Genomic DNA, 26,908 nt, shown 5'->3' on the forward strand with positions numbered 1-26,908 from the left:
CCATTACCAAACTATTATATGCAAACACAGCACCAGTCAAATGCACTCAATACACTTTTGCGGTACTGATAAGTTCTTTGGGACTTAGCAAACTGAACCAAGGCTCCCTGTACCTCAAACAGATGGTCTAATTGTTGCTGAGGGGACATGAGAATGTCTGCAATTGGAAAATCCACCGCCATGTACATATTTCTCTGGATTGGGCCCATTTAATACATTTTTCAAATGTTTGTTATTTATTTTTTAACGTTTTTTTTATTTACATACAAAAGAGAAATATAATAACAGAACAAAAAAATTGGAATTATAATAAAACACTCAAACAGTTTTAGTTCTTGGTTTTATTATATAGTTTAATATAGCTTTTCTATTATTAACTATCTTTGTTGTAAAATAATTACCAAATATTTCAAACATACTCTGTTCTTTGACTCTGTTCTTTTTATATAAATTTAAAAGATCGCAACCCTTATTGCAGAGATTACATTTCCAAAGGCACATTCGACAGTTCACTTAAATATATTCTGGGATTAACTCTGAACCATAGAATCATAAAGTTGTAGTGCTAGAAGGTACACCAAGAGTCATCTAGTCCAACCCTCTGCAATGAGGAATTTCAATTGGAATGTTCCATGTTAGCGAAAGATGATCTGTTGCTCTGTGTGCATCTCCTCAGTACAATTCAAACCTGACTCTGACAAAAGCTGAAAGAATCTTGCACTCCTTTGAGAAATTTATCAGATGTATTCGAGTATTCGAGGAAGAGGAAGTAATAAAGCATCTTGAAGTGAGGCAAATTAAAATCTAGAAATATTGGGAAAGTAGGTTCTCTATACCCTAGCAGCGCTAGCTGTAGGAAGCTTGATTTGTTTCAGGTAGTAGAAAATACAGTATAACTCCTACAACTGAAACCAACAGGACCTGTTAACGTTCACAACTTACTAAAGTACCAGCAACAGTGGGCAGCTTTTAAATCTGAATATAATTTAAATCTAAAAATAAAACAATCTAAATTTAAAATAAAATCACTATACATAAGTTATCTGTGCCCCATGGACCCCAAAGTTCTTAGTATCAAAGCTTCAATTTTTTTGTTAATATTCATATTTTATTGAAAATATTTAAACAGGATAAAGTGAAGAAATAAAAAAGGAAACAAAAACTGCATATGAAGTACAAAAAGTGAAAAGTTGAAAATGTGATGGCATGTTAAAAGCCCTTTAATTGCTATATATCACATACAGAATTAAACTGCATTAGCTCAAACACACATTATGCTTGTGATTAAGTCACTATAAGAAGAGAATATCTTCTTGTGCATCAGAATAATCATGAAAAAGCAGGAGCACGACAAACAAATCAATTACAGTAAAACAACAGTTCAAGATGTTCACTGTGAGGTTAAATCATATTTCCCCCCTTCATCTTACATAATTTTCTGCCTTCTGGAATATGACTTTCAATTTGAGATTTTCTGCTAATGCATATGCTAGTAAAACACAAAAACAAAATCAGTTCCAGACCTATCTTAATTAAGGACCTCAGCCAGTTTATTTTGATTCAGCTTACTCTAGTTTAATGGAAAGTTAAGTAAGTTAAAGGAAAGCTATCTTCCTCTTCTGTAGCAACAAAACTATATTTTCATTTTATGTCATTTATCTGACAAAGTCTAGGTGCCTTGAAAGAGTTTAAATGTCTTAATAAAACAAACCCACATAAAACTGGACTAGACCTTCAAACTATACTTCTAGTCAACTCTGTTAACAAATGAAAATTATAGAGAGATAAACAGAAAACACACACAAATAGGATGTCCCAAAGTGAAAAACAGCTTAAGTGATGAGTGGCATTTTTTAAGCACCTGCATAGTTGCTTATTGATTTAGCACAAGTTTAGCATAAAGTGAACAACCTGCAGTGAGCCTCAGGTTCATGTGCTCCCCCCCATGATCTCCAGGATGATCATGAGATCAAAAGCTTCTATTTCCAATTTCAATCAGGTAGCGTAGCAGGTTGTCCAAACCATAAATCTGCTTAATGTAAACTACTGTTTGCTTAAGCCAGCCAGCTTCATAAACTATGGTTTTAAAACAAGTTGCGGTTAATCTAAGCCAGAAGCAAAAGCTTCTGAATTCCTGCTCATGGCAACTGCAGAAGAGGAGGGGAATATGTGATCCTGAGGCTCACTGTGGTTCATTCTCATCACATTAAGCTATGGTACGCATGATGTCGGAACCAGGCCAACATGAACCTGTTTATTCAGTTTTATGTCAAGGAGAAGCTAAAATAGGAGGGTGGGGAATAACAGCTCAGCAACACACATTTTATTGATTTTGTTTCAGTGTAATGTTCTGAGGCTGACAGAGTATTTGTACAAGTGTACTGCCATTTTTTTACTGCTTTACTCATAGCTATCAGTGTGGTAGGTAGATTCAATTCGGGAAATCCCCCCCCCCCCTTTTGCTCTAGGGCTTTTTGCTGGACAATCATTCTGACATGTTTAAAATCGGTATGTCATCAAAGAGGTAAAAGAAATAATCAATAAACTACACTTACACAAACATTCCAAGCTGGAGTCCTTACTTTTCTAAGATTTGACAAGTGACTGCCAGCCTTTGAAAATGTTTAGACCACAACAACTGCAAGGTCAATGTTGAAAGCTACTTGATCAGAAAGAAAGTGGTTGAAAAATATAGCTGGTTTTGCAATGTGGGGGAATGGTATGAAGGCTGAAATCCTATATTTACTTACCTTGGAATATCTCCGTTGAACTTACTTCTGAAAAGACTTGTATAGCATAGTACCCTGGTGTCTGGTTTAGAAATAGCCAATGTAGTGCCTTCCAGCTGTTGTTGGACTTCCAACTCCCATCAGCCCCAGCCAACATTGATGAAGGTCAGAAATTATTTGAGTTGTAATCAAATCCAGAAGGAATCACTTTAGTGACTACTTAAAGTGGCCTACTTAAACTGGTTTTTCAAAAGTGTTAGCGATGCAGCCACCTTGCTGCAACTGAACAAGTCCGGAATGCTTATGTAAAGGTCACCTGGAAACCACATGTATCCCATCTTGAGTTCTATGATGGAAGCAAGGCTAGATATAAATGTATTAACTTAATATTAATAACTACTAAATTATACTCTGAATCCATTCTATACCACTAATTTAAAATTATTTTCCACACTCTAAACTAAGTCTCCAATCAAATGCAGTAAAATAAATATAAGTAAACTTAAGAAGATAATGCAACATTTGGCCTTTTTGTAGAAAGCAAATGGCAAATTATCACCTACCCTTAATGGCTTTTATACAAAAGCAATAAATTCACCTTTACTCATAAAAAAGAGGCAAACTAACATTGAGTCCAGAAGAAAGTTATTTTTAGATTCTACTAATAACTTTTTTTTTTTAAAAAAAGGTTTGAATAAGAAGATTTGTGAGCATGTACTCACAATCATATACAAGGACATCTGGCTGTTAACCTATATTAGCCTCTCGGTTTGAAAAAGTTTATAAAACAGCAGACATTTAAAAAGCTCCAGTGCAGCTTGTTAGTCCCTAAACATAGATGTATATAAAATAGATACTGAGAGATTAAACACAAAATTCAAGTCTAGATTTTAAATACTGCAGTGCACATATGTTGCATTTCAATAATCCTAATTCTACTGATAGCCAACAAAAACTTTGTTGCAGATACACAGAATTGCTTAAATCAATATTTTTAGTATCCTGTCCACTGGGAATGGACAGAGACCATTAATTTCCTGAGCTAAGAGAACAGTTTGACTTAGTGGAAAGTTCTTTGAAAAACAGAAATCTTTTTTAAACCTAGTGATTGAAAACGTGTGAACTAGTTCCTGGATTTTAGCCAACAAAGAATTAAAAAGAGCATTGTAAAAAGGCAGAAAAATTTACATTATTAAAAAAATGAATTACTAATCACTTGTCCTTGTCTTGTCACTCTGGAATAGAGCATTTTTCTCTCTGTATTAAAAAAGCTTTCAAAAAGCAAAGAAAATTCTGTATCTATTATTTTTTTGTCACATGCATGAACTTACTTAGGAGTTCTGAAACCTGGCCTTAATGATAGGCCAGGAAGGCTGCTGAACTATTCAATTTTTAGACAGTGCTGGAAGGAATACTGTTATTTTTGGTATTAGAGTGACCTTTTAACTCTCTGCTATGCTGGCAAGTGATTGTGAAGAGGAAAAAAAGCTATACCACACCATATGGTTTCTCCTTCAAACACAAACATTAAACAATTCTTCAGCAACATCTTAAGATAGTTTTAGAGCAGGAAAAGTCTCAGACCAGTATTCTAGCAATTTAACTTCCGAGTGCTAGTGAAGCTGTGAAGTAGTTGAGAAGAATGGTCATTTCAATTAACATGCTGCTCCAAGTATATTAAATATGATTTTTCATAGCTTTTGCACAGGAAGATATGCCACTTCGGTGCACATCATTGTGCATATGTGTATCCAGATCTGTCTCTTCAAACATATATAAGATGCTTATTTTGAAAAGCCTTTTACAATTGTGTTTATTCAGGTTTAACATTTTTGCTTTTCTTTATGTAAGGCTGGTGGCAACCAAATGCAAAGATTATTGATTTACTTCCACTGAGCTTTGTGTTAAATCCATCATAGACTCCAGCAACTAGTAATTTTGTGAACAATGATTTTAATGGCCTCTTGGAAGAACTTGAGTATTATTAACAAATCAATGATAATGATGCCCCAAGACTTTCAAAGTAACATATAAATCTAAGTGATGCTATCAAAAACTGAAATGCCTTTTGTAAAGCATAATGGTGCTAAGGAAACATGTCCATAGCTTTGAATAAAGTCTGGCATAGATACAAAGTGTGGTCAATGTCCATTCGGTTTTAACACAGCACTGCCAAAAATCTGAACAAAAAATCTTAATATTAGGAAATAATAAAATAATTAGCCTAAAACAATTAAATACTATTCACCATTATATGTGAATAGACATGGCAGTTAGCGAAAAAATACAGAATGCCACTGCTAAGTAGATAGGTAATAGAAAACAAACATGGACCCCTCATAAATTGTTATCCAGAAAACATAAGGCATAAGTTAGTTTTATATAACTGAGCTTATTTGCATAAAAAATATGCCTAGCTCACTTTAGGATCATTTCAGAATACACCAGTTCCTTAAATACAAAATATTATGGGGAAAACATAGTGTTTTTAATCGAGAAAAATATATATCCACATTTCAACCATTTATTCCAGGAGAAAAATACACTTAGGCTTTTGTTTAGCTCCAAATGAATCTGACCATACTTAATAGCAAATTTCTTATATGATATTACAGTACTGGGTTCCTTGTTAAGATTATCCACTATTCACACAATGACCCAAACCCACTTCTGCATTTATTGCTTATGCTGCAAGAAATAAAGGACTAGAATTTTATTACACTTTGCATGATTCAGCACAATGCATTTCTACTTCATCTGATCACACTTATCAGAGTTATTTTCCACAAGCTTTCAAGGTGAACTTGGCACCAAACTACATGTCTAAATTTGTTACACTCTGCTGGAAGACCAGAAGTGAAAAGGTGGGGGAAGGGGAAAATCGCAAATCAACAAACAATTTATTCCTGTTTTAAAAGTAGGCAGTAGTAAATAAAACATAAATAAGTGCTTTTTTGTTTGCTTTGGCTTAGTTAAAATGCATATATAAGCTCAACCAGAGATGTTCTACCTTGGCTTGAATTAGCTATGTGGAAAGTCTGGTTGAATGAGACTCCTTTCATCATGCAGGCACTGCTGTCCTTGCTACAGTAATAGAGGCACGCTTTGATTGACAGTACAACTTCAGATGATAGGCAGTTCATGGGTATTCGCAATGGGATTATAGGCTGTTTACAAATGTCCTCAATTTCTCCGTATGTGTCCTGTTCATGAAGCAGCCATTCACTGCCTAGAAAAAAAGGTATCCCGTCACTATGTTACGAGTTTTATCTTAATTTGAATGATGTATTTTCTTCTTTTGTGAAACCTCAATCATAAAATAATATTTTGGTAAGCAAAATATGTGGGCTGGGATTCAAAGAATCAAGAACAGAAGGGGGAAACGCACCAGTGCCATTCTTTTGCACCCTTTTTGCAATGGAATATGAGAACATATAAGTGTTACAGTATAAAAAACAGTGAATATGGAAAAGATGGGCTGTGGTGTATAAACCCTAGTGGTCCATAAATAAGTCTTTATAATGAGCGTGTACAAAGTCTTACACAAGATTTTAAGCAAATCTAGAAACTTCCCCAGATCTAGGGTCACCTTCCTCACCCAGTGCTCTTCTGCTTTGTCAAAAATGTGGTTTTTTTAGAGTGGGAGAAACTTTCCGCTAGCAGAAGGGCACCAGTCCTAAACTGGCAATTTATCTGAAACATTAGAAGATAACATTATGGCCCATAACAATTATGATAATGAAACTACAGCAATTTCATCTTAAATGAAAGCAAATAGGTCTGACCAGAATCTGGTTTTATCCAATAGGTATGGGATCTTTTTATGTTAAATCTACAAAACAGAAAAGCTACATAGTGATTTACCTTTTTGACACAGCCTACTGATTTCAAAATAAATGTACTGTGACAGCTTGGCTAAAAGAGCATTAAAAAACTCAACAGATATTTTACACTAAAAAGCAACTGAGGCCCCTTACCTTCTGATGTGAGAAACCATGAACTGGGCGCTTCTTCTGTGAGTTTGGTATTTGGAGGAAGGCTGAGTTTCAGTGCAAACTGAAGTGCCTGGCCAGGGCTCACAGTCAGTGAAGGTAGCTGAAGATTTGGAGCAGATTTAGGCAGCTTTGGTAATTTTGTCTTATCAGTCTTTTGCACAGATGGACCATCCTGAATGTCTCCGGTGTTGGCATTCTGGAGAGGTAGCTATCAAAGAAACAGAAAGGAAAGTTCATTTGTTTTGAAGTATAATGTCATATTCTAAGACTTGGAAAAGTCACAGCCAACAGTTTGATATTGTTACTGTATAGAAAATATAATAATAACAACCACTGTGAAATCTACCAAACTTCCTTAGGCCTGATCCCTTATTTCAGAGAACCAAGGCCAAGAGTAGGCACCACGCTCCATTACAATGCCTGGGGAAACTTCTGATAGGCAGTGAGAATGCATAAATTGAGGTGGATTCCCAACACTATAAAGCAGCCTTTCTCAGTCTTGGGCTCCCAGATGTTGTTGGACTACAATTCCCATCATCCCTGGCTAGCAGGACCAGTGGAAAGGAGGATGGGAGCTGTAGTCCAACAACATCTGGAGGCCACCAAGATGGCTACCCATTCAAATACTGTTTTTCTTTATCTTAAGATGACATGAACAATGTTTTAAACAAAAGCTGCTTGTTACAAATTACTATAAAGGAGATTTTACAGAATCTGGCACAATTTATACTTTTCCAGTGTATTTGTCAGCTTTCATGTCAAACAAACGAGTAAATAAATATTACTTCTCTTGGCAGTTTTGACTTGTTTAGATGCAAATGCTTTATAGTCTAAACAGATACTTAGCTCCATTAGTTCAAGAAAATTCACTTGAATTTGTTAAGGAATTTGTTAAGGAAGTATCAGTAGCAGCTGATGAGTGTCATATGGATAAAAACATTCCTTTGAATAGTTTTACCGTACAAAATTTTATTTATAAAAATATTCATAAACCACTCACTCATATATCATGACAGTATACAACAATATATAGAGGTATATAATACAAAACCCAAATTATCAGAAAAGTAACCAGCACAACTTGGAAAAAATACTTATATGTAAGTAAGGCAGAGTCAGAACCTGAAGGTGGCTGTAATATTGGCTATAGTTCTTTACGTGAAGTACACTGAACAGTCTTATTTGTTTATCTCCCATGTTAAAAGCTGGGTTAATTTATTTAAACCAAAGCAATTTGAAACAAGTTTGTCATTGATGCTTCTTCATATGTTTCCTAAACAATGATGGAAATCTGGTAACTTTACCAGAGGTTAAGGGTTGGAAACCTGATCCCCGTCCTAGAAACTATGTGACAAATTCATGCCTATCAGTAATCTTGTAGGACCAGAGTTGTTGTATGCTGTTAATATCCCAGCCCTATGCAAAAGCTGGTATGTGCAAGGCCATCGAGAAATTAATGAAAGTTAAAGGTGGTAATTAAGTTTTACTCAGAGTAGACCCACTGAAAGTAATGGACCAAACATAGCATGTTCATTCATTTTAATGAGTCTACTCTTAGTAAGCCTTAACTATCACCCTATGATGACTAATACTGCCTTGGACAAGTCTTATATTGCTGTTTCTGGGTATCTGTTGTGGTGTCCAGACTTTGGTTCCAGACAGGTTGTACTTCCTATGAAGGAACAAGTGTGCTGCTTTGGAGTTCTGCCAGACCCAGTTTTTTCTTTTTTCTTTGAAGTGGCAAGGAGAGCTGGCAATGGTGAAGACTTTATCCTTAAGTTCCCAGACTTCACTGGGAAAGTGAAGTTCTAGTACTAGATCAAGACCATTATGAGCTGGACATGAATGTCAGTGAGAAACTGGCCTAGTTAGTAATGGGGATGGGAAGGAGCAATTCCTGAGTTCAGTATCATGAGAACTGGTGTAATTCCTATGTTTTTAGAAGAAAGCACCTGATCTGCAGGAGTCTGTTAACTTACTGTGCCAAGCACAGAGGGCCTATTTATTTGATAAATAGTTTGAAGCACTTTGCACATGTTTTATAAGTGTTTTATCTCATTTATTTTCACAAGCAGGACCTATTATTTTCATTTTACTGGGGGAGGAGGGCACAGACATCAAGCAGAGAGAATACATGGTGCTTAAGGCTGCTCTTTAAGATGAGACTTGAATCAGGTCTCCTATATCCAAGTTGAACAGTGCTATGAAAGCTGAAGTTTCTGTATCTCTGCTTACTCTAATTGCACTAGTATCCTTTCCAACCTCTTAAAACAGATGGAACATTTATTTTAAGCCTAACAGGATATCCTTAACACAAAAGCTGTTCAGTTTGCCAGATCATTATAAAACACTATGAGAATACATTTACTGCTATGCTTCATGCTATCTGGGCAGTAGCATTAGGATATCTGATGAAAGATGACCCAACTATAATAACTTATCCAAAGTTGAAAATCCCAGATAAAGTTCTATAAAGGTGGCTTACCAGTGAAACAATTTTGGTTTCTAAATCTAGCACTTTTATCTGATGATTGTTTGTGTCTGCAACATAGAGCAAACGACCTCCGTCTTCAACACACAGGCCTCCGGGTTCATTGAAAGTTGAGGAAGTGAAGCTGGAACCAATGACATTGCTTGCTTCTCCTGTACCTGCCAATGTAGCACAATTCTTCATCTTGGGATCTACAAATTTAATCTAGAGAAAAGCAAAGCACGAGGAACTTTGTAAATAATAAAACAGAATCGTGTACTTATTTTTACTATACTACTGATGATAAAATAAAGTAGGGAACAGTGTCACAATTAGAGAAAATGCTGCCTGCTAAGTGTCCTGCTATCACAGAGGGGGAGCTAGTATTTCCAGTACAGTGGTACCTCAGGTTAAGTACTTAATTCGTTCCGGAGGTCCGTTCATAACCTGAAACTGTTCTTAACCTGAAGCACCACTTTAGCTAATGGGGCCTCCTGCTGCTGCCACACCGCCAGAGCACGATTTCTGTTCTCATCCTGAAGCAAAGTTCTTAACCTGAGGTACTATTTCTGGGTTAGCGGAGACTGTAACCTGAAACGTATGTAACCCGAGGTACCACTGTATCAAGAAGTGTGGTTTGTTTCACTCCCAACATACTATGATCTGTAGACAAGGTTTATTCTTGACTTACTGACTGTGGTTTGTTGGGACCAAAACAAACAACGACCCCTGGTTCAGTCATAATGCTAACTCATTCATTGTTTTTTCCTCTCAATATGAACACATGTTTTACAGGGCTCTCTGCAGCCATCATTACCATAGATCTGGATCACCACATCAGTAATATCTACAAGTGACCCATGTTTACAATGACTCCACAGCTTTTTATGAACATGACTAAGTACACAGCTGAAAGAGCTTGGGTTTGCATCATCAGGCAAACCTAGGGAAGAGGGAATGCAAATTTTCAGTCATCTGTGCAATTGTCCAGAACTTTCTCAGTAAACATTAGAAAAGAAATTAGCCAGCCACCTTCTACCACTCTGTCTACAGCTTTATTGCTTTTAGGTGTCATAAATCTGATTCCCGACGTTGGACTTGTCTTGGGGGTCCATATAAGCAAATAGGAATACAATCTTAGCACCTTTATTGCCTCTCCATATAATCAAAAGCATCTTCCACAAAAAAGCAGAAGTTGACAAAAAATCAACTGTTATAACATACATAAATGAATTATAATTTGTTTTTTAACTCCAAATAACAGTTTTACTGAATATCTAAAACTTAACTTTGTAGTAAGGTTGGTGAAATGAAACTCAAGCGGTAAATAATGCACCATGCAGGCTCACCTTATGATTATAGGAATCTGCAACATAAAGGAGATTTCTTTTCTTGTCCCAGGTTACTCCTAAGGGATGCTGTAGCTTTGCATTTATTCCAGCTCCATCAATATCACCAAAGGCAAATAAATTCTTTTTTCAAAAGCATATATATATACAGAGAAAGAATTATACAATTATTAAATTGGTTCAATTATTATTATTATTTAGCGCAAATAAACTAAGATTCTTGCTGAACATGATGGATCTTCAAACTATCAATTAAAAGCACAATAAAAGCATCAGCAGTTAAAGTTATGAAGTTAACATTTTGGAATGACAGGGAAGGAGCACTACCACAGTGATCAAGTTTATATTAACAATTGCTATAATAACTTTTATAAGACATGAAGAGTCATACAAAATAAGCTTACACACCACATCCCTATTGGGCATCTTGTTAAATCAAACTTGAGTAGGAATAGGAACAAACAGCAAGAACTTACCATTGGGTCTCTTTCTCCTCCTACAAGGTGTTTCACAGCTCCATCTTTCAGAGAAATGGTGCGCAGAGTGCTGCTTTCACTGTCTGCTACAAAAAGGTAGTTCCAAGGCTCTTCAGCAGCAACAGTCAGACCAGAAGGCTGGGCAAAGCCTGCTTTATGGGGATATGCATTATTTCGGTTCTCTTCATTTCCACTCCCAGCAAACCGAAGGCAGGTTCCTTTTTTCAAGTCACTAAAGAGGAGAAATGGGCATTTCCATGAGTCCTGCCTTGTTATTTGAACACGCAGCCTGTCCCCCACCCCCCATACAGTAAGTTTTTTACTTACTGTAAAAAACTTGGATACTTAGAATAAAGGGGAAAATCTTCCTTTTTTGCTTTGTACTCATTTTGAGGTAATCAGTTTTCTTTCCTGCTTCAAATGCTTCATTGGGAAAACAAGCAGGCCTTGTCCCCTTTCCCCTCTGTTTATGCTTTTCTAAGTATACTAAGCAAAAACTACTGACCAACAAATACACTTGCTTTGCTGGAAGCAAGAGCGTTTATGAACCAAGTGCTGATTGATCAGAACTGTTTGGATAATGAAGTAAAAGATGGAGAAATGTAAATACAGAAAAGTACAGCAAGACGTGATGCCTAATATTTATTGCATTTATATCCCACCTTCTTCTGTAGGAGCTCATGGTTCTCCTCCTCCTCTTCATTTAATCCCTACAATCCTGTTGTTAGACTGAGATGCAGTGACTGGTTCAAGGTTACCCACTGATCTTCATGGTCAAGTGAGGACTTGAACCTTCGTCTCTCAGGTTTTATTCTTATTCTCGAACCCCACCTAGTCAGTCTACACATTCCACCTACCAATTATTGACCTGGTGTTTCTAAACATAACATTCTAGCTTACCTTCCTTTTGGTAGTTTTCCACATTCTAACATGAGTGCCCAGATTTGATGTGTTCCTGCCATGGCAATCCACAGAACATCATCTTCATGAGTTGATGAAACTATAAAAAAGGATTAACATTGGATGAGCCCTTGTTGGAAGCTTCTCTCACATTTTGCATTAAAAAACAACAACCACCCAGCCCAACACTTTTCAAATATTCAGCCATTCAGTAAGATAACATAATCATACGTTGGTGTTATTGAATGTACAGGGGGTGTGTGTGGAATAAATATAAGAATGGAAGGGCAAATGGTCAAAAAAGAAGTATAAGTTTTGTTTGTAAGAGGCTCATGCTTTTCAGTCGCAAGTCGATATAAAGAAAACTGCCAAAACAAAAATGAGTACACAATGGTATTTAACATTGTGGAAGATGTGGAAAATATATAATGAAAGTTAATTTGTAAATCTGTGTGGCGTATGGTAAACACTCAGAATTCAGAAATCTTTGCAAACTCTTTGCCACACAATTATTATTATTTATTAAATTGATACCTCACCCTTCCTCCCAAAGGACACCAGGGCTGCAAACACACAAGCAACAAAACAATTCCAATATATAAAAACAATTCCAATACAGAAACCAACTGGAAATGAGCTCTCCTTAAACTCTTGTTGAAGGAGGAAGGTCTTCAGCAGGCACTGAAAAGACAACCGGGATGGCGCCTAATATTCAGTGGGAAGGAATTTCAAAATAGATGTCATGACACTGTATTGGGCAGAATGGGCCTCCTGATAAGATGATATCTGCAGTGACTGATTGGGCATCTAAGATATGAGTCAATATTTCACTACAGAAACCTAAATGTTTATGTCACACAGGTTCAAAAGCACAAATATAGAAAGTTCTAGTCAGAAATTGCATCATCTGTCAAAGCTTGGTAAAATGTGTCATTCAATAGCAGAACTAAGAAGAAAACCACTCTTCTTAGAAGCACAATTTCCTTTTCCCTTGTGGGGTGAGTACAGGAAAAGGAAGGGAGAGAAAGTCATTATAATTTCCTCTGGAAACCTAGGTCAAAACCCCCACAGTCATTCTTGGCCAGTAAAAGCAATGTCATGAGCCAATAGGACGAGATACGAAAAGAGAAAGGTACTTTGTACTAAGTTCTGTTATGCATAACTTTAAAGTCTTTAATTGCAAAAAGTTCTTCTTTTCAGTATTGTACCTCCAGCATCTATCTGCACTGGACAATGAAGTTCAGTATACCTAAAATATTAATCTTTGCTGGATCAATCTCAACTAAAAAAAAATCCAAATAGATTCTAAAGCCATTTCCCATTATTTAGGATGTATGATACATTCTAATCTTCTATTGCACACCTCTATTAAGATCCTGAACTTCTATCTTACAAAGATCCAATAAGAACAGTTATGTGTTCAGGATCCTTCCTTTCCTGAACAACACAGGATTTCGCCCTGAAAGGTGATGAACACATTTATTTATAATAATGCTTCATTTGAAAGCAGAGTGCATTCTGGTGGACACTTTTAGGAACTAACATTTGGCCTTGATAACTGAAATACGTTATCAAGTGCAGCAATCCTATGCACCCTGGCTTGAAAATACAGTCCACTAAAAATCAGCACGGCTTTTTTTTTCCAAATAAAACGCATAAAGATTGAGATGTCAGTGTATTTTATTTTTTTACAAATTTTATTGATGCAAACTTTCTCTTCAAAAGGTCAGTTAGTGCTGTGGTGTCACATGCAAAAGTACAGTAGACAAATTTTATGTAAAGTAAGCATGCTTAAAATTCTATAAACATAAAAGAAAACAATTCAGTGGTTTTACTCTTTCATCACATATGGAATGCTAACTAAGATACGCTTTCCTCTTCTTCAGCTCTCAGCTAATCAGGCAAAACCAGGGGTGTGCCAACAGAGAAAGATCCATAGCACTGTCAGTTTCGATTCAAACTGGCAATGCAAAGGAACGTATTTCCTTTGTGGGCACAGCGCAAGCTGTGCTTGCCGACGAACAACCTTTATATTGCCAGCTAGAATTCAAGCTGGAGATGCAAAAGAATATTTGTGCTTAAAGCAAGCCGTGCTTTGTGGGTAGGTAAGAGACATGGTTGCTAAGGAAAAACTGGGAGCCTTAAAAGTGCACTCCCAGCTGTTCCTTGGCAAGCAAGGCTTGCTGTAACTGCCTATCAGCAAGTCTGCTTGGGCAGAGAATGATTGTGCTTTGGAGTTTCTGATCAGGAACTTCGTAGCACAGCCGAACCTCACCCAAGTGGAGTTTCCTCTAAGCACTGATCAACTAACTGATCCTGACCGCAAGCCTCACTTGCTCCCAACCGATTCTTTCCAGCCACGCCACTTCCTGTACAACACCTGGCATCACAGGTGATGTCAGGAATGGGGCAGGTAGACATCATTTGGGGAAAGCGGTCTTACAGACCAAACTGGAATCTGCGCTGGGCCTAATCTGATCTATGGGCCAGAGGTTTCCCATCCTTGGGCTAAACTGAATACTCTAAATTTTTAATACAACTAGGCTACCTCAAATTATATTTTATTTTGAATGAGATTTATGGTAAGGATATTATCTGCAGAAGATATTCACCTACTTGATTTCCCTGTACAGCAGGGATGGTCAATTTTCTATGAAAATGGATGCCACATTATTCCAAACAGCTTTCAGGTCTATAAAAAAGTTGGCAGTTGGAATCTGATAGGTATGCAGCACGTGCACTCAGTCATAACACTGTACTGGACACAAATATGTCATTAAAAACTGCTTGAGGGGCTGTATCTAAGCCACAGACTGCCAGCTGACAATCCCTGCTCTAGAGGAAAAACAAACAAAAGAGAGGAAGACAAACTTTTCAGTTTGCCAGTTTATAGGCATGATCTAACATCTGTTCCAATTACCAATCAAAATGTCACAGGATCTTGATAAATACACTTATGAGGCTCTATAAACTAAAGGTGCCTATTTTGCACAATGGGAGATATTTGCGATCTTTACAGAGATTAAAAAAGCAAAGTTGCCCCCTTTTTTGTAAGCACTACACTCAATACAACACAAAGCTGCCCGGTATTTCATTATTTTATAGCACAACGTAGGATTGCAGTACGTGCTATTCTTCTACCAGTTGCTTTAAAATAAAATAAAAATACTGTCATGCAGTCAACGTGGGCTGTCCTTGCAATTCCTGTAGGTTGTTATCGGTGAACAATATATTACCATACACGCAGGTCCCACTTTCTGAACATTTGCTATGCGAAAGTTCACTAATCCAAGCCTCATTATATGTATGGCTGATTCAGATATCTGAACAGCCAGAGTCTGAACACATTTTGTGATTATTTTGTGCTTTGCTCATTGGTGGCAGCCATTTTTGGCCAGAAACCATGCAGAGAGGGAGTGAGGAGATTAGACAAATCAGGGAACAGAAGAGCTGGACAAATCAGTTATTCTTTTGTCTCTACAGTGGACCCTCTGGATATGAATTTAATTTGTTCTGCGGGTCAAAGTGCACACCAAAAGATCTGCATCCAGAGGCGCCGCTTCTGCGCACACACGCGGTGCGATAGAGCGCTTCTGCACATGCGAAGTACTTCCGGGTTTGCCACTTTTGCAACCTGAAGTTTATGTTACTCGAGAGTAACGTAACCCGAGGGTATTTTGCTGGTTGGCAGCAGTCATTTCAGGAAGAAGCCATGGAGGGACAGGGGAGAGAGATTGGACAAATCAGAGTTTAGAAATGTTTCCATTGTTTACACCTTCCTACAGCTCTCCAAATACAAATCATGGGTATTTCTTTTCATTTATAAAAATTCTACCCCCTCCCTGTAATTTTGGGATTTTTTGCTGTATAGAAATTTATATCTATTGCAATATAGCACTGAGGTACAGAAAATTGTAACATACACCTGGCCTAGGAAGCGTTAAGATAATTAAAATCATTGTTCAGATTTCTAGGCAGATTGTGCATATCAAGATAAAAAATCATTGTATTTTAGATTTTATGGAAGCATTTTAAATACAAAGTAGTGTCTTTCCATAAAAAATGGCTATGTAGTAATAAAAAATTAGTCAGATCTTCCTCTAAGAAAATTACTTCTGCAAGAGATCCTAGAAAGAGTACATTTCCTACTATATTTCCTGAGAGATTTTGGAACAAAAAGGAGTCTTTTGTGACTCAAAACATGCATTCCATCACAAGAAGTGACGCAAACAACATTTTAAAAAATCAAACAGAAAACTGAAACTTGTATGGCTTTTGTCACTGAGCAAAGAAAGAAAAAGAAACTGTATTTAATATGTGCTATATTAAAGGAAGGAAGGAAGGAAAAACAATTACCATATATAGCTGTACCTCCTCAGATATTTTATAAAACACTCATTGTATTCCACAGTTCTGAACAGAGTTATATTGAGATTCTCACTGCTTTTATAATCACATGCAGGATATGGCAAGGACTAAGGCCTTACTATATCACAACAGCCATTAATAGTCCAAAAATCCGGGAAATAATTGGCTTTGCTCAATGTCTACAAAACAAGAATTAAAATACAGAAGTATTTTATATAGTCTCCCTTAGTTTAAACAATAAGCTTATTACAAAATAGTTTCATCTGGCCCATGAGCAAGGAATGTTATTTTTTAATCTAAAGTGGACATACTGCAGATTTTTTTTTTTTAATACAACAGATGAGCCTTATTGAAAAATCCCAGAGGAAACCAAAATATTATACTTAAACATGTCTCTCACTATGCTAGTAGAATCCCCAGTTACACTTTATAATCCTTCTATGGATTTACCTAAAGCACTTTTACTTTGAAACAGCTACCCTAATAAAAATAATAAAGTAATTCCTTCACTTTTGTGCAGTTAAACTCCACATTCCAGCTAAGGAGTAGTTTCAAAGCAACAGCTTATCCTTATTAGGGAATATACATTCTCATTGCCAGCGCTGTTTGCAGTATCAAAGCATTTTATTTTTGCTTTGCGATTACAGCTCCACTGTAAAGATGAATCAACAATAAAATGCAGATAGTGATGGATTAATAGTCCTCATAACTGCATTCCTTTTACCTTTCCTGTAAAAAAAGAGTCATTTTCATTCTATCTACTAATTCCAATATAACAATTTCTCTATAAATGGATTGACTCAGGTAGGCAATATATAGGTCCAGCTTTCTCCACTATCAATAGTGTGCAGCAGCCCATCCTATTTACCATCCTAGTTACTTGGGAGTGGGGGGGTCTCCCTAGTAGTCCCAACACAACAGGCCAGGGAAACAAAGGACTGACCTACCTAGTAAACCTATGCCAGGGGCTGTATCACTTTAAACATGATGGAACGCTGCACCATACAAAACATCCCTTGACACAAAAACTAAATCTGGGGAAATGGTTATGGCTTGCAGTCTCTCTGGCACATTTCATCTGTGTGGAGATCTTTATTTTTTGAACACATATAGATAACATTCCACTAAGTGAGCCCTAACGAAAATCTGAAGTTGTAAATCTGACACAGGTTGCCACCTCAAAGAGAATCGGGCTTGTTTCTCATTCTGCCATCTCTCTTGGACAACAGATATGGATCACAAACAAGGGAAACTGCAAACTGATAGGGTCTAAATAATAATAATAGCTGTCACTAACATCTCACTTTTCCATTAGGGAACTCAAGATGCCATGTGAGGTTATATTAGCCTCACAACACAGAGGTAGGTAGTTTAGACTGAGAGACGGTAACTTTCCCAAGGCCGCTCCCTGACTTCATAGTTGAGCAGAAATTTGAAGCTGGATTTTTAAAATCCAAAGTTAGTAACAGTGACACCACACACTGACTCTCACACAGGGCTATTGGAAGAGTCAGGTATGTTTCTTTATATTCATTCTCTCCTAGAGAAAGGAACTGCCCTATAAGAGATTTCATTAAAATCTTTCAAGCATTCAGTTTGCATCCCAAGCTATTCCTTTGTACACAGTGGGTAAACATACTTTCAACAAGTAAAAACATGACCAGAAACAGCAGCTATTTCTACTTATTTGTTTTAAGACTCCAGATTGAATAGCTCTAATGTTAACAAAGTTTATCAACATCCTTCCACTGTTCTCTTTCCACCACATTACAGCCTAAAATTAGGGCCTGGTTACAGTGTGCCAAAGAGCCTTTGCTTCCCTGCATGAAATAAAATCTAGTGTATTCAACACTGTTGGGGGGTTTGGTTGCTTATTTTTATCAATACTGTTGCTTGATTGCTCGAATTGTTCAGTTTTATTTGGTTATAAAGTGCTTTAGGTGAGTTTATGTTAACAAAATGGTGATTAATATATTTGCATTACCTGATTTCTCATTTTGGTAACAAATTCTTTATCAATACAGCGACACTAATTCAATGAATAAGATCAGCATACATATTAAAGCAAGTTGGATTTAAATTCACCTCCAGGGAAAGTCTTGAAGGATTCTACTCAACTTGATTTTATAGAAATTTCACAGAAGTGTAATCAACCTGTTTTTACAGAAATGAGGCAGTACAGTGGTACCTCAGGTTAAGTACTTAATTCGTTCCAGAGGTCCGTACTTAACCTGAAACTGTTCTTAACCTGAAGCACCACTTTAGCTAATGGGGCCTCCTGCTGCTGCCGCACCGCCGGAGCACAATTTCTGTTCTCATCCTGAAGCAAAGTTCTTAACCCGAGGTACTATTTCTCAGTTAGCGGAGTCTGTAACCTGAAGCGTATGTAGCCTGAGGTACCACTGTAATGCTCATTTACATACCGATATGGCACACAATTGCACCATAGCACAATACAGTAACGCTGCAATAAATTACTCTCCTTAAACCTGAAGTATGATGATGCATGGCACTGTCAAGTGATTTACTCATTGTTGACCTTGGCAATGTAGAAACAATTAAAGTCTGCTGAACTTTACATAGATTTGTTGTACAGTTAATTGTAGTGGCACACAAAAAGTTTTATAACTATTGCAGGCATGGGTTCAATTGCCCTTTTACAAGTGAAATGAGCCTGAAGTATCACCATTAAAATGCTGCCTGGTTCAAAGGATCAGCCTCAATTTTCTCCCACGTCCCTGAAGTACTACTTAATGATGAGACAGGTAGGGAACTGAAACCAGGTTTGGCTATGTAGCAACTGTATGTTTCTAAATAAAATATTTTTTATTAATAATTGTCTTTTAAAATATTCACATTTCCGTCTGCAGGATACAAGTGCAGGGTGAAAATTATCTTACAGCAAAGTTCAGTTATTTACTTGCAAGCAGAGCACATACAAATTATGATATTGCAATGAACCAGCCCTTTCTTAACTTTTCTGACAATATGAAGACAAACAAAACCAACACAAATATCTGTGATGAATTTAAATCATACTTCTACCTATGACAGGGATGGGGAGCCTTTTCCCACCTGAGGCTCACATTCTCTTGTGGGTAACCTTCTGCATAAGTGACAGGAGGTGCAAGACGCAAAAATAGGTTTTTGTGACTCTTAATCTTGTACACTAGGTTACAGTCCAGCTACACAAAAGATCAGTGTTCCCCCTGCCACCACCACACATCTCCATTGAAGCAAGCAAGAGACACTATCACAGTTGAAGGACATCACAGTTCTATATTACAGCTGGGTAAAGGAACTCAAGGAGGCAAAATGCAACTCTCAGATATGCACAACAGGAAGAAAAATCATAATGATAAAAAGTCTTTCCAAAATAGCAAACTGTATACAGTATAGAGAAAAGAGATCAAATGAAGTACAGGTTACCACCACCACCATTTAAGCAGAACTCTTTCGTGCAGTTAAAGAGAGGTCAGGTATGCTTGACAATCCCTGGTCTAATACAGCTCTTTGCATAGAGTGTGCAACAGGCTCACTATCTCTCAGTTTCAGCTCAATCTGTCACCTCTCTCCTGCCACATACACTTCTAATACATAAATTATCAATGCCACTTAACAAAGCCATTAACAACTTGGAACCAATTTGCCTATGAGATCACCTTACCCCATATGTGCCAATTCTACCCTTTCGATCGACATAATTTGTTCTACTACAGGTGCCACACCATACCCATTTCACATCTGCAAGAACTTGGTCATTTAGTATGACAGCACCTACATTTTTGAATTCCCTACCTATTGACATCAAGCAGGAGCTTTCACTGTACACTTTTTGGTGCATGTTAAAAACATGTTTTGTTCAGACAAGCCTTTCCAGATGCTTAGGAAGTTGAGGTAATTTTAACATGTTTTAGTATTTTAACTTTTGTATGGTTTGAAGTACAGTTGTAATTTTTAAAATTGATTTTGTTGTTTTATCTTCTTGTAAACCACTCTGAGGTGTTGTTTTTTTACACAATCATGCAGTGCATACATTTTATAAAATATTCACTTATATAATTCATTAGGACTATATTCTCTGTTACCCTGCAAGTTTCAATATAGTTTACTTAAGATTATGTGTGCTGGCTGATGCTTTTATAAATAGATGTAACTGTGTACCAAAATGCATATATTTTGGAATCTATGTTATACATGCAGATCACAATGCCTGGGTCATAGCTGCCTTCTTTCTGAAAGGCACAGAGCTATCAAGAACATTTCACACTTCAGTCAAAAGTGCATTTAGCACTGCTTGCTTTCAGTGGCACTGAATAAAAATAGAAAAGGATGGTACAGAAAGCTGAAATGTACATGACCATTAATAAAGTGCTAAGACTCCAAAACTATGTATATAAAATTCTGTTCAAGAACTCTAAAGCAGTAAAATATGCTACTTTAACAAAGCATGATAAAAAAGGGGACATAATTGAAAGTTTGAACAAAATGTTCTATGTTCAAACCTCACACTAAACTTAGTTTAACATGATGTGAACAAGCCACAGCAAACCTCAAGCTCATGCACACACAACTTGCTTTCTTCCTCCTGTGCACCTGGGAGGAATTTGGACCTCTCTTTCCTCCTTGCTTGCTTTTATGCTTGACTATCTGGGCTTTTGGCGTTAGTATACAAAAAAGAAAAATCCCTTACCAAATAGACAGCTGGCATAGTTAACTGAATTTCACTTGTTATTTCCTTGGGTTAGTAGTCTCAAACAGATGGAGCAAAAGAGAAAATCTTGGGCATAGCCACTGTTATAAAGTAAAAACTCCTTATCTTTAGAAGTATTTCTTGTCTCACAAAATAGACTGTATGCATTCACTGCATGTGCAAGAGAGTGAGCGTGGCCCAGTACAGGGGAATACTTCCTGTTGTTATTAGACAGCAACAGCAGCTTTGCGAGAAATCAATATTGTGTGATTTCCACAATCAGGACCCGCAAGCCCTCCCATGGTATGTCTGAGGTATAGACAAAAGACTACGGTACTTCATCAAATGCTTCTATAAAGATACTGTGTTGAAAGTACGCTGCTCCAAAAATGGACAACTTACAGGATCTGTACCAGCCACAAAGGGAGTCAAGCAAGGGTGTATTCTATCCCTGGCACTGTTCAACCTATATATAAATGATATTGTCCAGTGTCTAACATCTCCAGTGTATCATGCCCCTAAATTGGCTACAAAACCGATCTCAATTCTATTATATGCAGATGATGCGGTTTTTCTATCCCATACAAAGGTAAAGGTAAAGGTACCCCTGCCCGTACGGGCCAGTTGTGTCTGACTCTGGGGTTGCGCGCCCATCTCACTTAAGAGGCTGGGGGCTAGCGCTGTCCAGAGACACTTCCGGGTCACGTGGCCAGCGTGACGAAGCTGCTCTGGCGAGCCTGCACCAGCGCAGCACACGGAAACGCCGTTTACCTTCCCGCTATAAAGCAGTACCTATTTATCTACTTGCACTTTAAGGGTGCTTTCGAACTGCTGAAGTCTGCTTGTTTTTGACAGCTTGTGAGATTAATGTGTTAAGAGTGTGCAGTTATAACTTTATTAAAATACCTGATGATCCAAAGACTACATCCCATGGTGAACTAATAGGCTGTTCCTCCCCTTTGGCTCCTCCTTCCTTATCTGTGCCTTGTAATCCAACTCCTGCAACAGTGCTCACCATCTCTAACTGGAGGTCAATCTAGAATGAAATAAGAATAATTTTATTTGCTTTTTATGTTATTTATCAAGTCTGGAAAAAATATGCTACTCTCTATTGTCTTAATGTGCCTTTATCATATTTTATTGCATTATAAATATTATAAAAAGCCCAGAGACTTTTTAAAAATAGATTGATGTACAAGTCTAGTAAATCAAATCAATTGCCTTCCATGTTCTTCAGATCTGAAATACAGTATGATGGGTAGGTAGGGGAAGCTGAGTAACTGAATTTGTCTTTTATAATTCTTCACATGGACCTATCTTTAATTCTTAAATGAATTCCCTTTGAAATATTACTAAAATGTTACTGGTCTTAAGAAACAGGTAAAGGATAAAGTAATGTATTCCCATAAAAATAATAATGGTGTTTATTAGCAAGAGAAATATTACGATGTCACTGAAAAGAACTTCTCCAGGTTATTCAACATTCACAGGCCTAATCCACACTGTAAAATTATAATTGATTGAAACATGTACAAACAGTACATGATAACCTGGACAGAAATCAAAAGGTACGGTAAATACTGAAATCCTAATTTTACATAATTTAAGTTGTAAGGGGCCTGAGTAGCAAGGCGGAAAGGTAACAGTTGTTTATTATTATTATTATTATTATTATTATTATTATTAGAGATTTAGGCCACAAACTTTGACTTGGACATCTTATGTGCTCTTGCTCATAGCACACTCCAATTCAAAATGATGTGGGCCAAACTATAATGTGCAGATTCATTTGTGATGTATACATATGGCCTCATGTAAGGGGTCTGGCATTCAAGTGAGCTGAATGAGATAACCAGTTTCATCCCAGCCCTATGATTCCATTGCTCTGCTGAGTAACGATAGTCTCTTGCTTATATTCCTAGATATTTCCTAGAGGGAAGGGAGACAAAACACATGCTTTTGTAGAGCCAAAATGCAATTACTAAAAAATGGAACTGAGAAATCATGGCACACAGCATTATTGCATTCCATTCTCTTTAGGAAAGCACTAAACTGTTGTACCTAATAACTTGCCTTAAAAGCATATGTGAAAAGGAAAAGAAGTCTGTTCCAAGTACTTTGGAAACATGTTTATAAATATTAGACAAGATTCTACTTTCAGATACATTGCATAGTTACTTTCACATCCATTTTACGAATGTAACTCATAAGAGAATTTGGCCATTCTCCTATATTTTTTTTCTATCTAGGAAAGTTTACCTTCCTAATCAGATGGTTTTCTGTATCTGCTACATAAATAATATTGTTTTTTATAGCCACTCCCTGTGGAGAACTGAATAATGCTTCTGAAAATGTCCCATCTTTTCTTCCACTGTTTGGTCCTGAAAAGAAAACAAAACAAAAAAGAAATCAGCAGAATTAGAATTTGCATCAAAAGATTAACCATATGTAAGCGTAAAAGCTGATAGAGTTCAGGAGCAAACCTTTACCCAATTTTAGAAGTCAACCTAAAATTAGAGAGCCCTGCATTGTTTAATTATTTAAGAGTTTGCCATTTATCTTCTTCAAGGAAAATGTATATTATTGTAAAAGAATATTCATATTTAAAATGTACTTGTGCAAATGCTCTTGAAATATGATTTGTACATTTTCCAAATAATATTTTGTAGGAAATACAATAAAAACAAACCAGCTGCTATTACAAGGATTTTCTTTACAGCAAAACCTCAAGTTTCAACATTTGCAAGGCATTACACAGCTATAAAAACAGAATTAAAAGCATTTACCGTACCTAGTCGGAAGCCCAGAGCAAGTAACAATTAATTTGTGGCAGACAACTTGCTACACTCTGCACGGAAAACAGTTTTTAATAACACTTTTACCAGTACAGTACTAGGAAGGGTACCAGCGGCACAGAATTCAAGATCTGCCATGACAGCATAAAAGCTAATATGAAAGGCTTTCCTACATTTAAGTTCTCCTCACCTCCAACAGTGTGCAGAATTTGACCATTTTTCCTGACAACCAAAATCCTGTGGTGTCCAGTATCTGCTATTACCAATCTGTCCCCAGAGTTGTCCACTGTAATTTTGCCGGGAAAGAGCAAAGGCGAAGGTGGCAAATAGTCTCTATAGAGCTGTGCTCTAATTTTATTAGCATTGATTTGTCCTTGTTCTCTATAATACTTTAGGGCTATGGATGTAAATAGAAATAATTTGTCCTTGTGTCCTTCACCAACAAGAGTGAACAGCATATTCCCACGAGGTCCAACAATGATCAAGGTTGGCCAGCAGGATACTTCTAGCTCATGCCAAAGAGTTGCATCAGCATCATTTACCACGGGATGAGTGATGTTGTATCTAAGGACAGCACTTTTGATGTTATCCAGAACCTTTTCATTTGGAAATTTTGCTGAATGGACACCAACTACAAGGAGACCATCTGAAAGCACAGATAAAACACACACACATATTAAAGTGCAGATAAGGCTGGATCAAAGGCAAGTTTCCTAAATGGTTATATGGAACTCTAGACTAGAGCATTTTGTAGTTATTCGGCATATGGGGGAGGGGGACAGTTCAGAAGCTCAGGTTTTAATCCTCACAGTAGGACTGAGTTCCACTGAACATTATGGAATTTAGTTTAGAGTAGATATGCACAACATTTCACTGTTAGTATTAGGAGAAAGAATTTGCTTTGTACATCTATGACCACAAGGAAGAACATATCAAAGATCCCAACTGAATGAGAAAAAGGGCCATTAAATAAATGAAACCATCAGCTATGGGAGAAGGGGTAAAGAAGGGAATCAAGAATAGGTTTTCAGGAATTGAGGAATCATAAAAGCATTTATCTGCAATGATAGAGGGCCTATTATAATGTTTAGTGCTACTGCAATCCAGCCTGATGGTCAGCAATTTGTCAGCAGTTCACACCAATCTTAGAAAACACTCAGCCTTCAATGACCAGAGCAAGCATCAAAACAACATTGTAAAGTTTTTCCTAGTTCGATTGCAGGTATGTTACTACCTCCTCACAATGCCAACATTCCTGGAATTGAGTTTTCCAGAGAGTCAAGCTTGTAGTTCTAAATTCAGTTATCATTATCTGGTTTCATTACTTTTTAAATATATTTATAAATGTAAATATATCACTGAAACCTTGCCAAGCAAACTTAGCATAGAAACAAGCCCAAATTAACATTCTGCATTAAATGTTTCACATATGAATAAATGTTGCATATAATTAACCAGTAATCCGTGAAGCTACTCATCTCTCTAGGAACAGGAACTAATGTGCTACTCCACACCAACCTCAATCTACATTTCACCGAAGTGGGTTTTTTTAGCTATGGTTTTATGTTTTGCTAAAATATAGATGCTGATTTCAAAAACAAAAGCTGTTAGCTGCTTTGGAGACCGTACAAGGAAAGGCAGGGTATAAATATTTTAAATAAATAATGTTGATAAAAACCTATGTTCTCAAGCAGTTAAGATAACATATGAAAAAAGCAATAAACTACACCAGAAAAGTTTCATGTAACCAAACTACTCTTTCTACTTTTATAATTTTTTTTTATAATAATATTTATCGAGTTTTACAGAAAAAAAGATTCACAAAAACAGAACAAAACACGTACACACATAAAAAGAAACAAAACCAAAACTTAAAAAGACAAATTAAAAATCCCTTTTTCAAATATCATGCCATTCATTAACTTATTTTCATGACTTCCTCACATCTCCCTTTTTTGTATCCCATTTAAAAATTTAAACAGCAAATTCATATCTTCTTAATTTTACCCTTAGTTAATTATCCTCACGAATTTTAACTTCTAATCATATGCTAGAACCACTTCATTTCATTCCAACATCATTCGTATTCAAAAATTTTGCAATGTTTCTGTAAATACATCTTAAATTTCTTCCAGTCTTCTTCCACCAACTCTTCTCCCTGATCTCGGATTCTGCCAGTCATTTCCGCCATCTCCATATACTCCATCAGTTGCATCTGCCAATCTTCCAGAGTGGGTATATCTTGTGTCTTCCAATGCTTTGCAATGAGGATCCTCGCTGCTGCTGTTGCATACATAAAAAAAGTTCTATCCTTTTTAAACACCAATTGGCCGACTATGCCCAGAAGAAAGGCCTCTGGTTTTTTAAGGAAAGTGTACTTAAGTACCTTTTTTAATTTGTTATATATCATCTCCCAGAAGGCCTTAATCCTTGGGCACGTCCACCAAAGGTGGAAGAATGTACCTTCAGATTCTTTACATTTCCAGCATTTATTATCGGGCAAATGATAGATCTTAGCAAGCTTGACTGGGGTCATGTACCACCTATACATCATTTTCATGATATTCTCTCTAAGGGCATTACATGCCGTAAATTTAATCCCGGTGGTCCATAACTTCTCCCAGTCAGCAAACATAATATTGTATCCTATATCTTGTGCCCATTTTATCATAGCTGATTTTACCGTTTCTTCCTCCGTGTTCCATTTCAACAGCAAGTTATACATTTTTGACAATACCTTAGCATTGGGTTCTAACAATTCTGTCTCTAGCTTTGATTTTTCCAACTGGAAGCCCACTTTCTTATCTTGGTTATAAGCTTCTCTTATTTGAAAATAGTGTAACCAGTCTCGCACCTTATCTACTTTTATAATGTTTTTATATCTATTGACACTTATCAAAAGATATACAAAAGTTCATACCCAATACAAAGTATATTTTTATAATTACCAAAGCAAAAAGAAGAGAAAGAAAAAAGATGAAAAAAACTTCCGATTCTCTGTCAGTCAGCTAAATATAGTAACTTGTTCAAAGTACAGTGGTAATTTGGGTTACATACGCTTCAGGTTACAGACTCCGCTAACCCAGAAATATTACCTTGGGTTAAGAACTTTGCTTCAGGATGAGAACAAAAA

The 26,908-nt window shown here is 36.7% G+C and overlaps 1 protein-coding gene across 2 annotated transcripts in view; it reads right to left on the reverse strand.

Moving 5' to 3' along the window:
* Positions 1 to 1,202: 1,202 nt before the first annotated feature.
* The window catches only part of NHLRC2 (NHL repeat containing 2), a 33,845-nt gene continuing 8,139 nt past the window's right edge, over positions 1,203 to 26,908 (reverse strand). For both annotated transcript variants that reach the window (XM_079975970.1, XM_079975971.1), the window contains exons 3-11: positions 23,966 to 24,421; positions 23,240 to 23,361; positions 21,887 to 22,016; positions 11,920 to 12,019; positions 11,020 to 11,251; positions 10,544 to 10,666; positions 9,210 to 9,419; positions 6,707 to 6,932; positions 1,203 to 5,958 (exon numbers count right to left, since the gene is read on the reverse strand). In XM_079975970.1, coding sequence (XP_079832096.1) covers positions 5,702 to 5,958; positions 6,707 to 6,932; positions 9,210 to 9,419; positions 10,544 to 10,666; positions 11,020 to 11,251; positions 11,920 to 12,019; positions 21,887 to 22,016; positions 23,240 to 23,361; positions 23,966 to 24,421 — 1,856 coding nt within the window. In that variant the 3' untranslated portion in view covers positions 1,203 to 5,701. The remainder of the gene's footprint in view (positions 5,959 to 6,706; positions 6,933 to 9,209; positions 9,420 to 10,543; positions 10,667 to 11,019; positions 11,252 to 11,919; positions 12,020 to 21,886; positions 22,017 to 23,239; positions 23,362 to 23,965; positions 24,422 to 26,908) is intronic.

Source organism: Podarcis cretensis, assembly GCF_951804945.1.
Source record: "Podarcis cretensis genome assembly, chromosome: 5".
Lineage (NCBI taxonomy): Eukaryota > Metazoa > Chordata > Lepidosauria > Squamata > Lacertidae > Podarcis > Podarcis cretensis.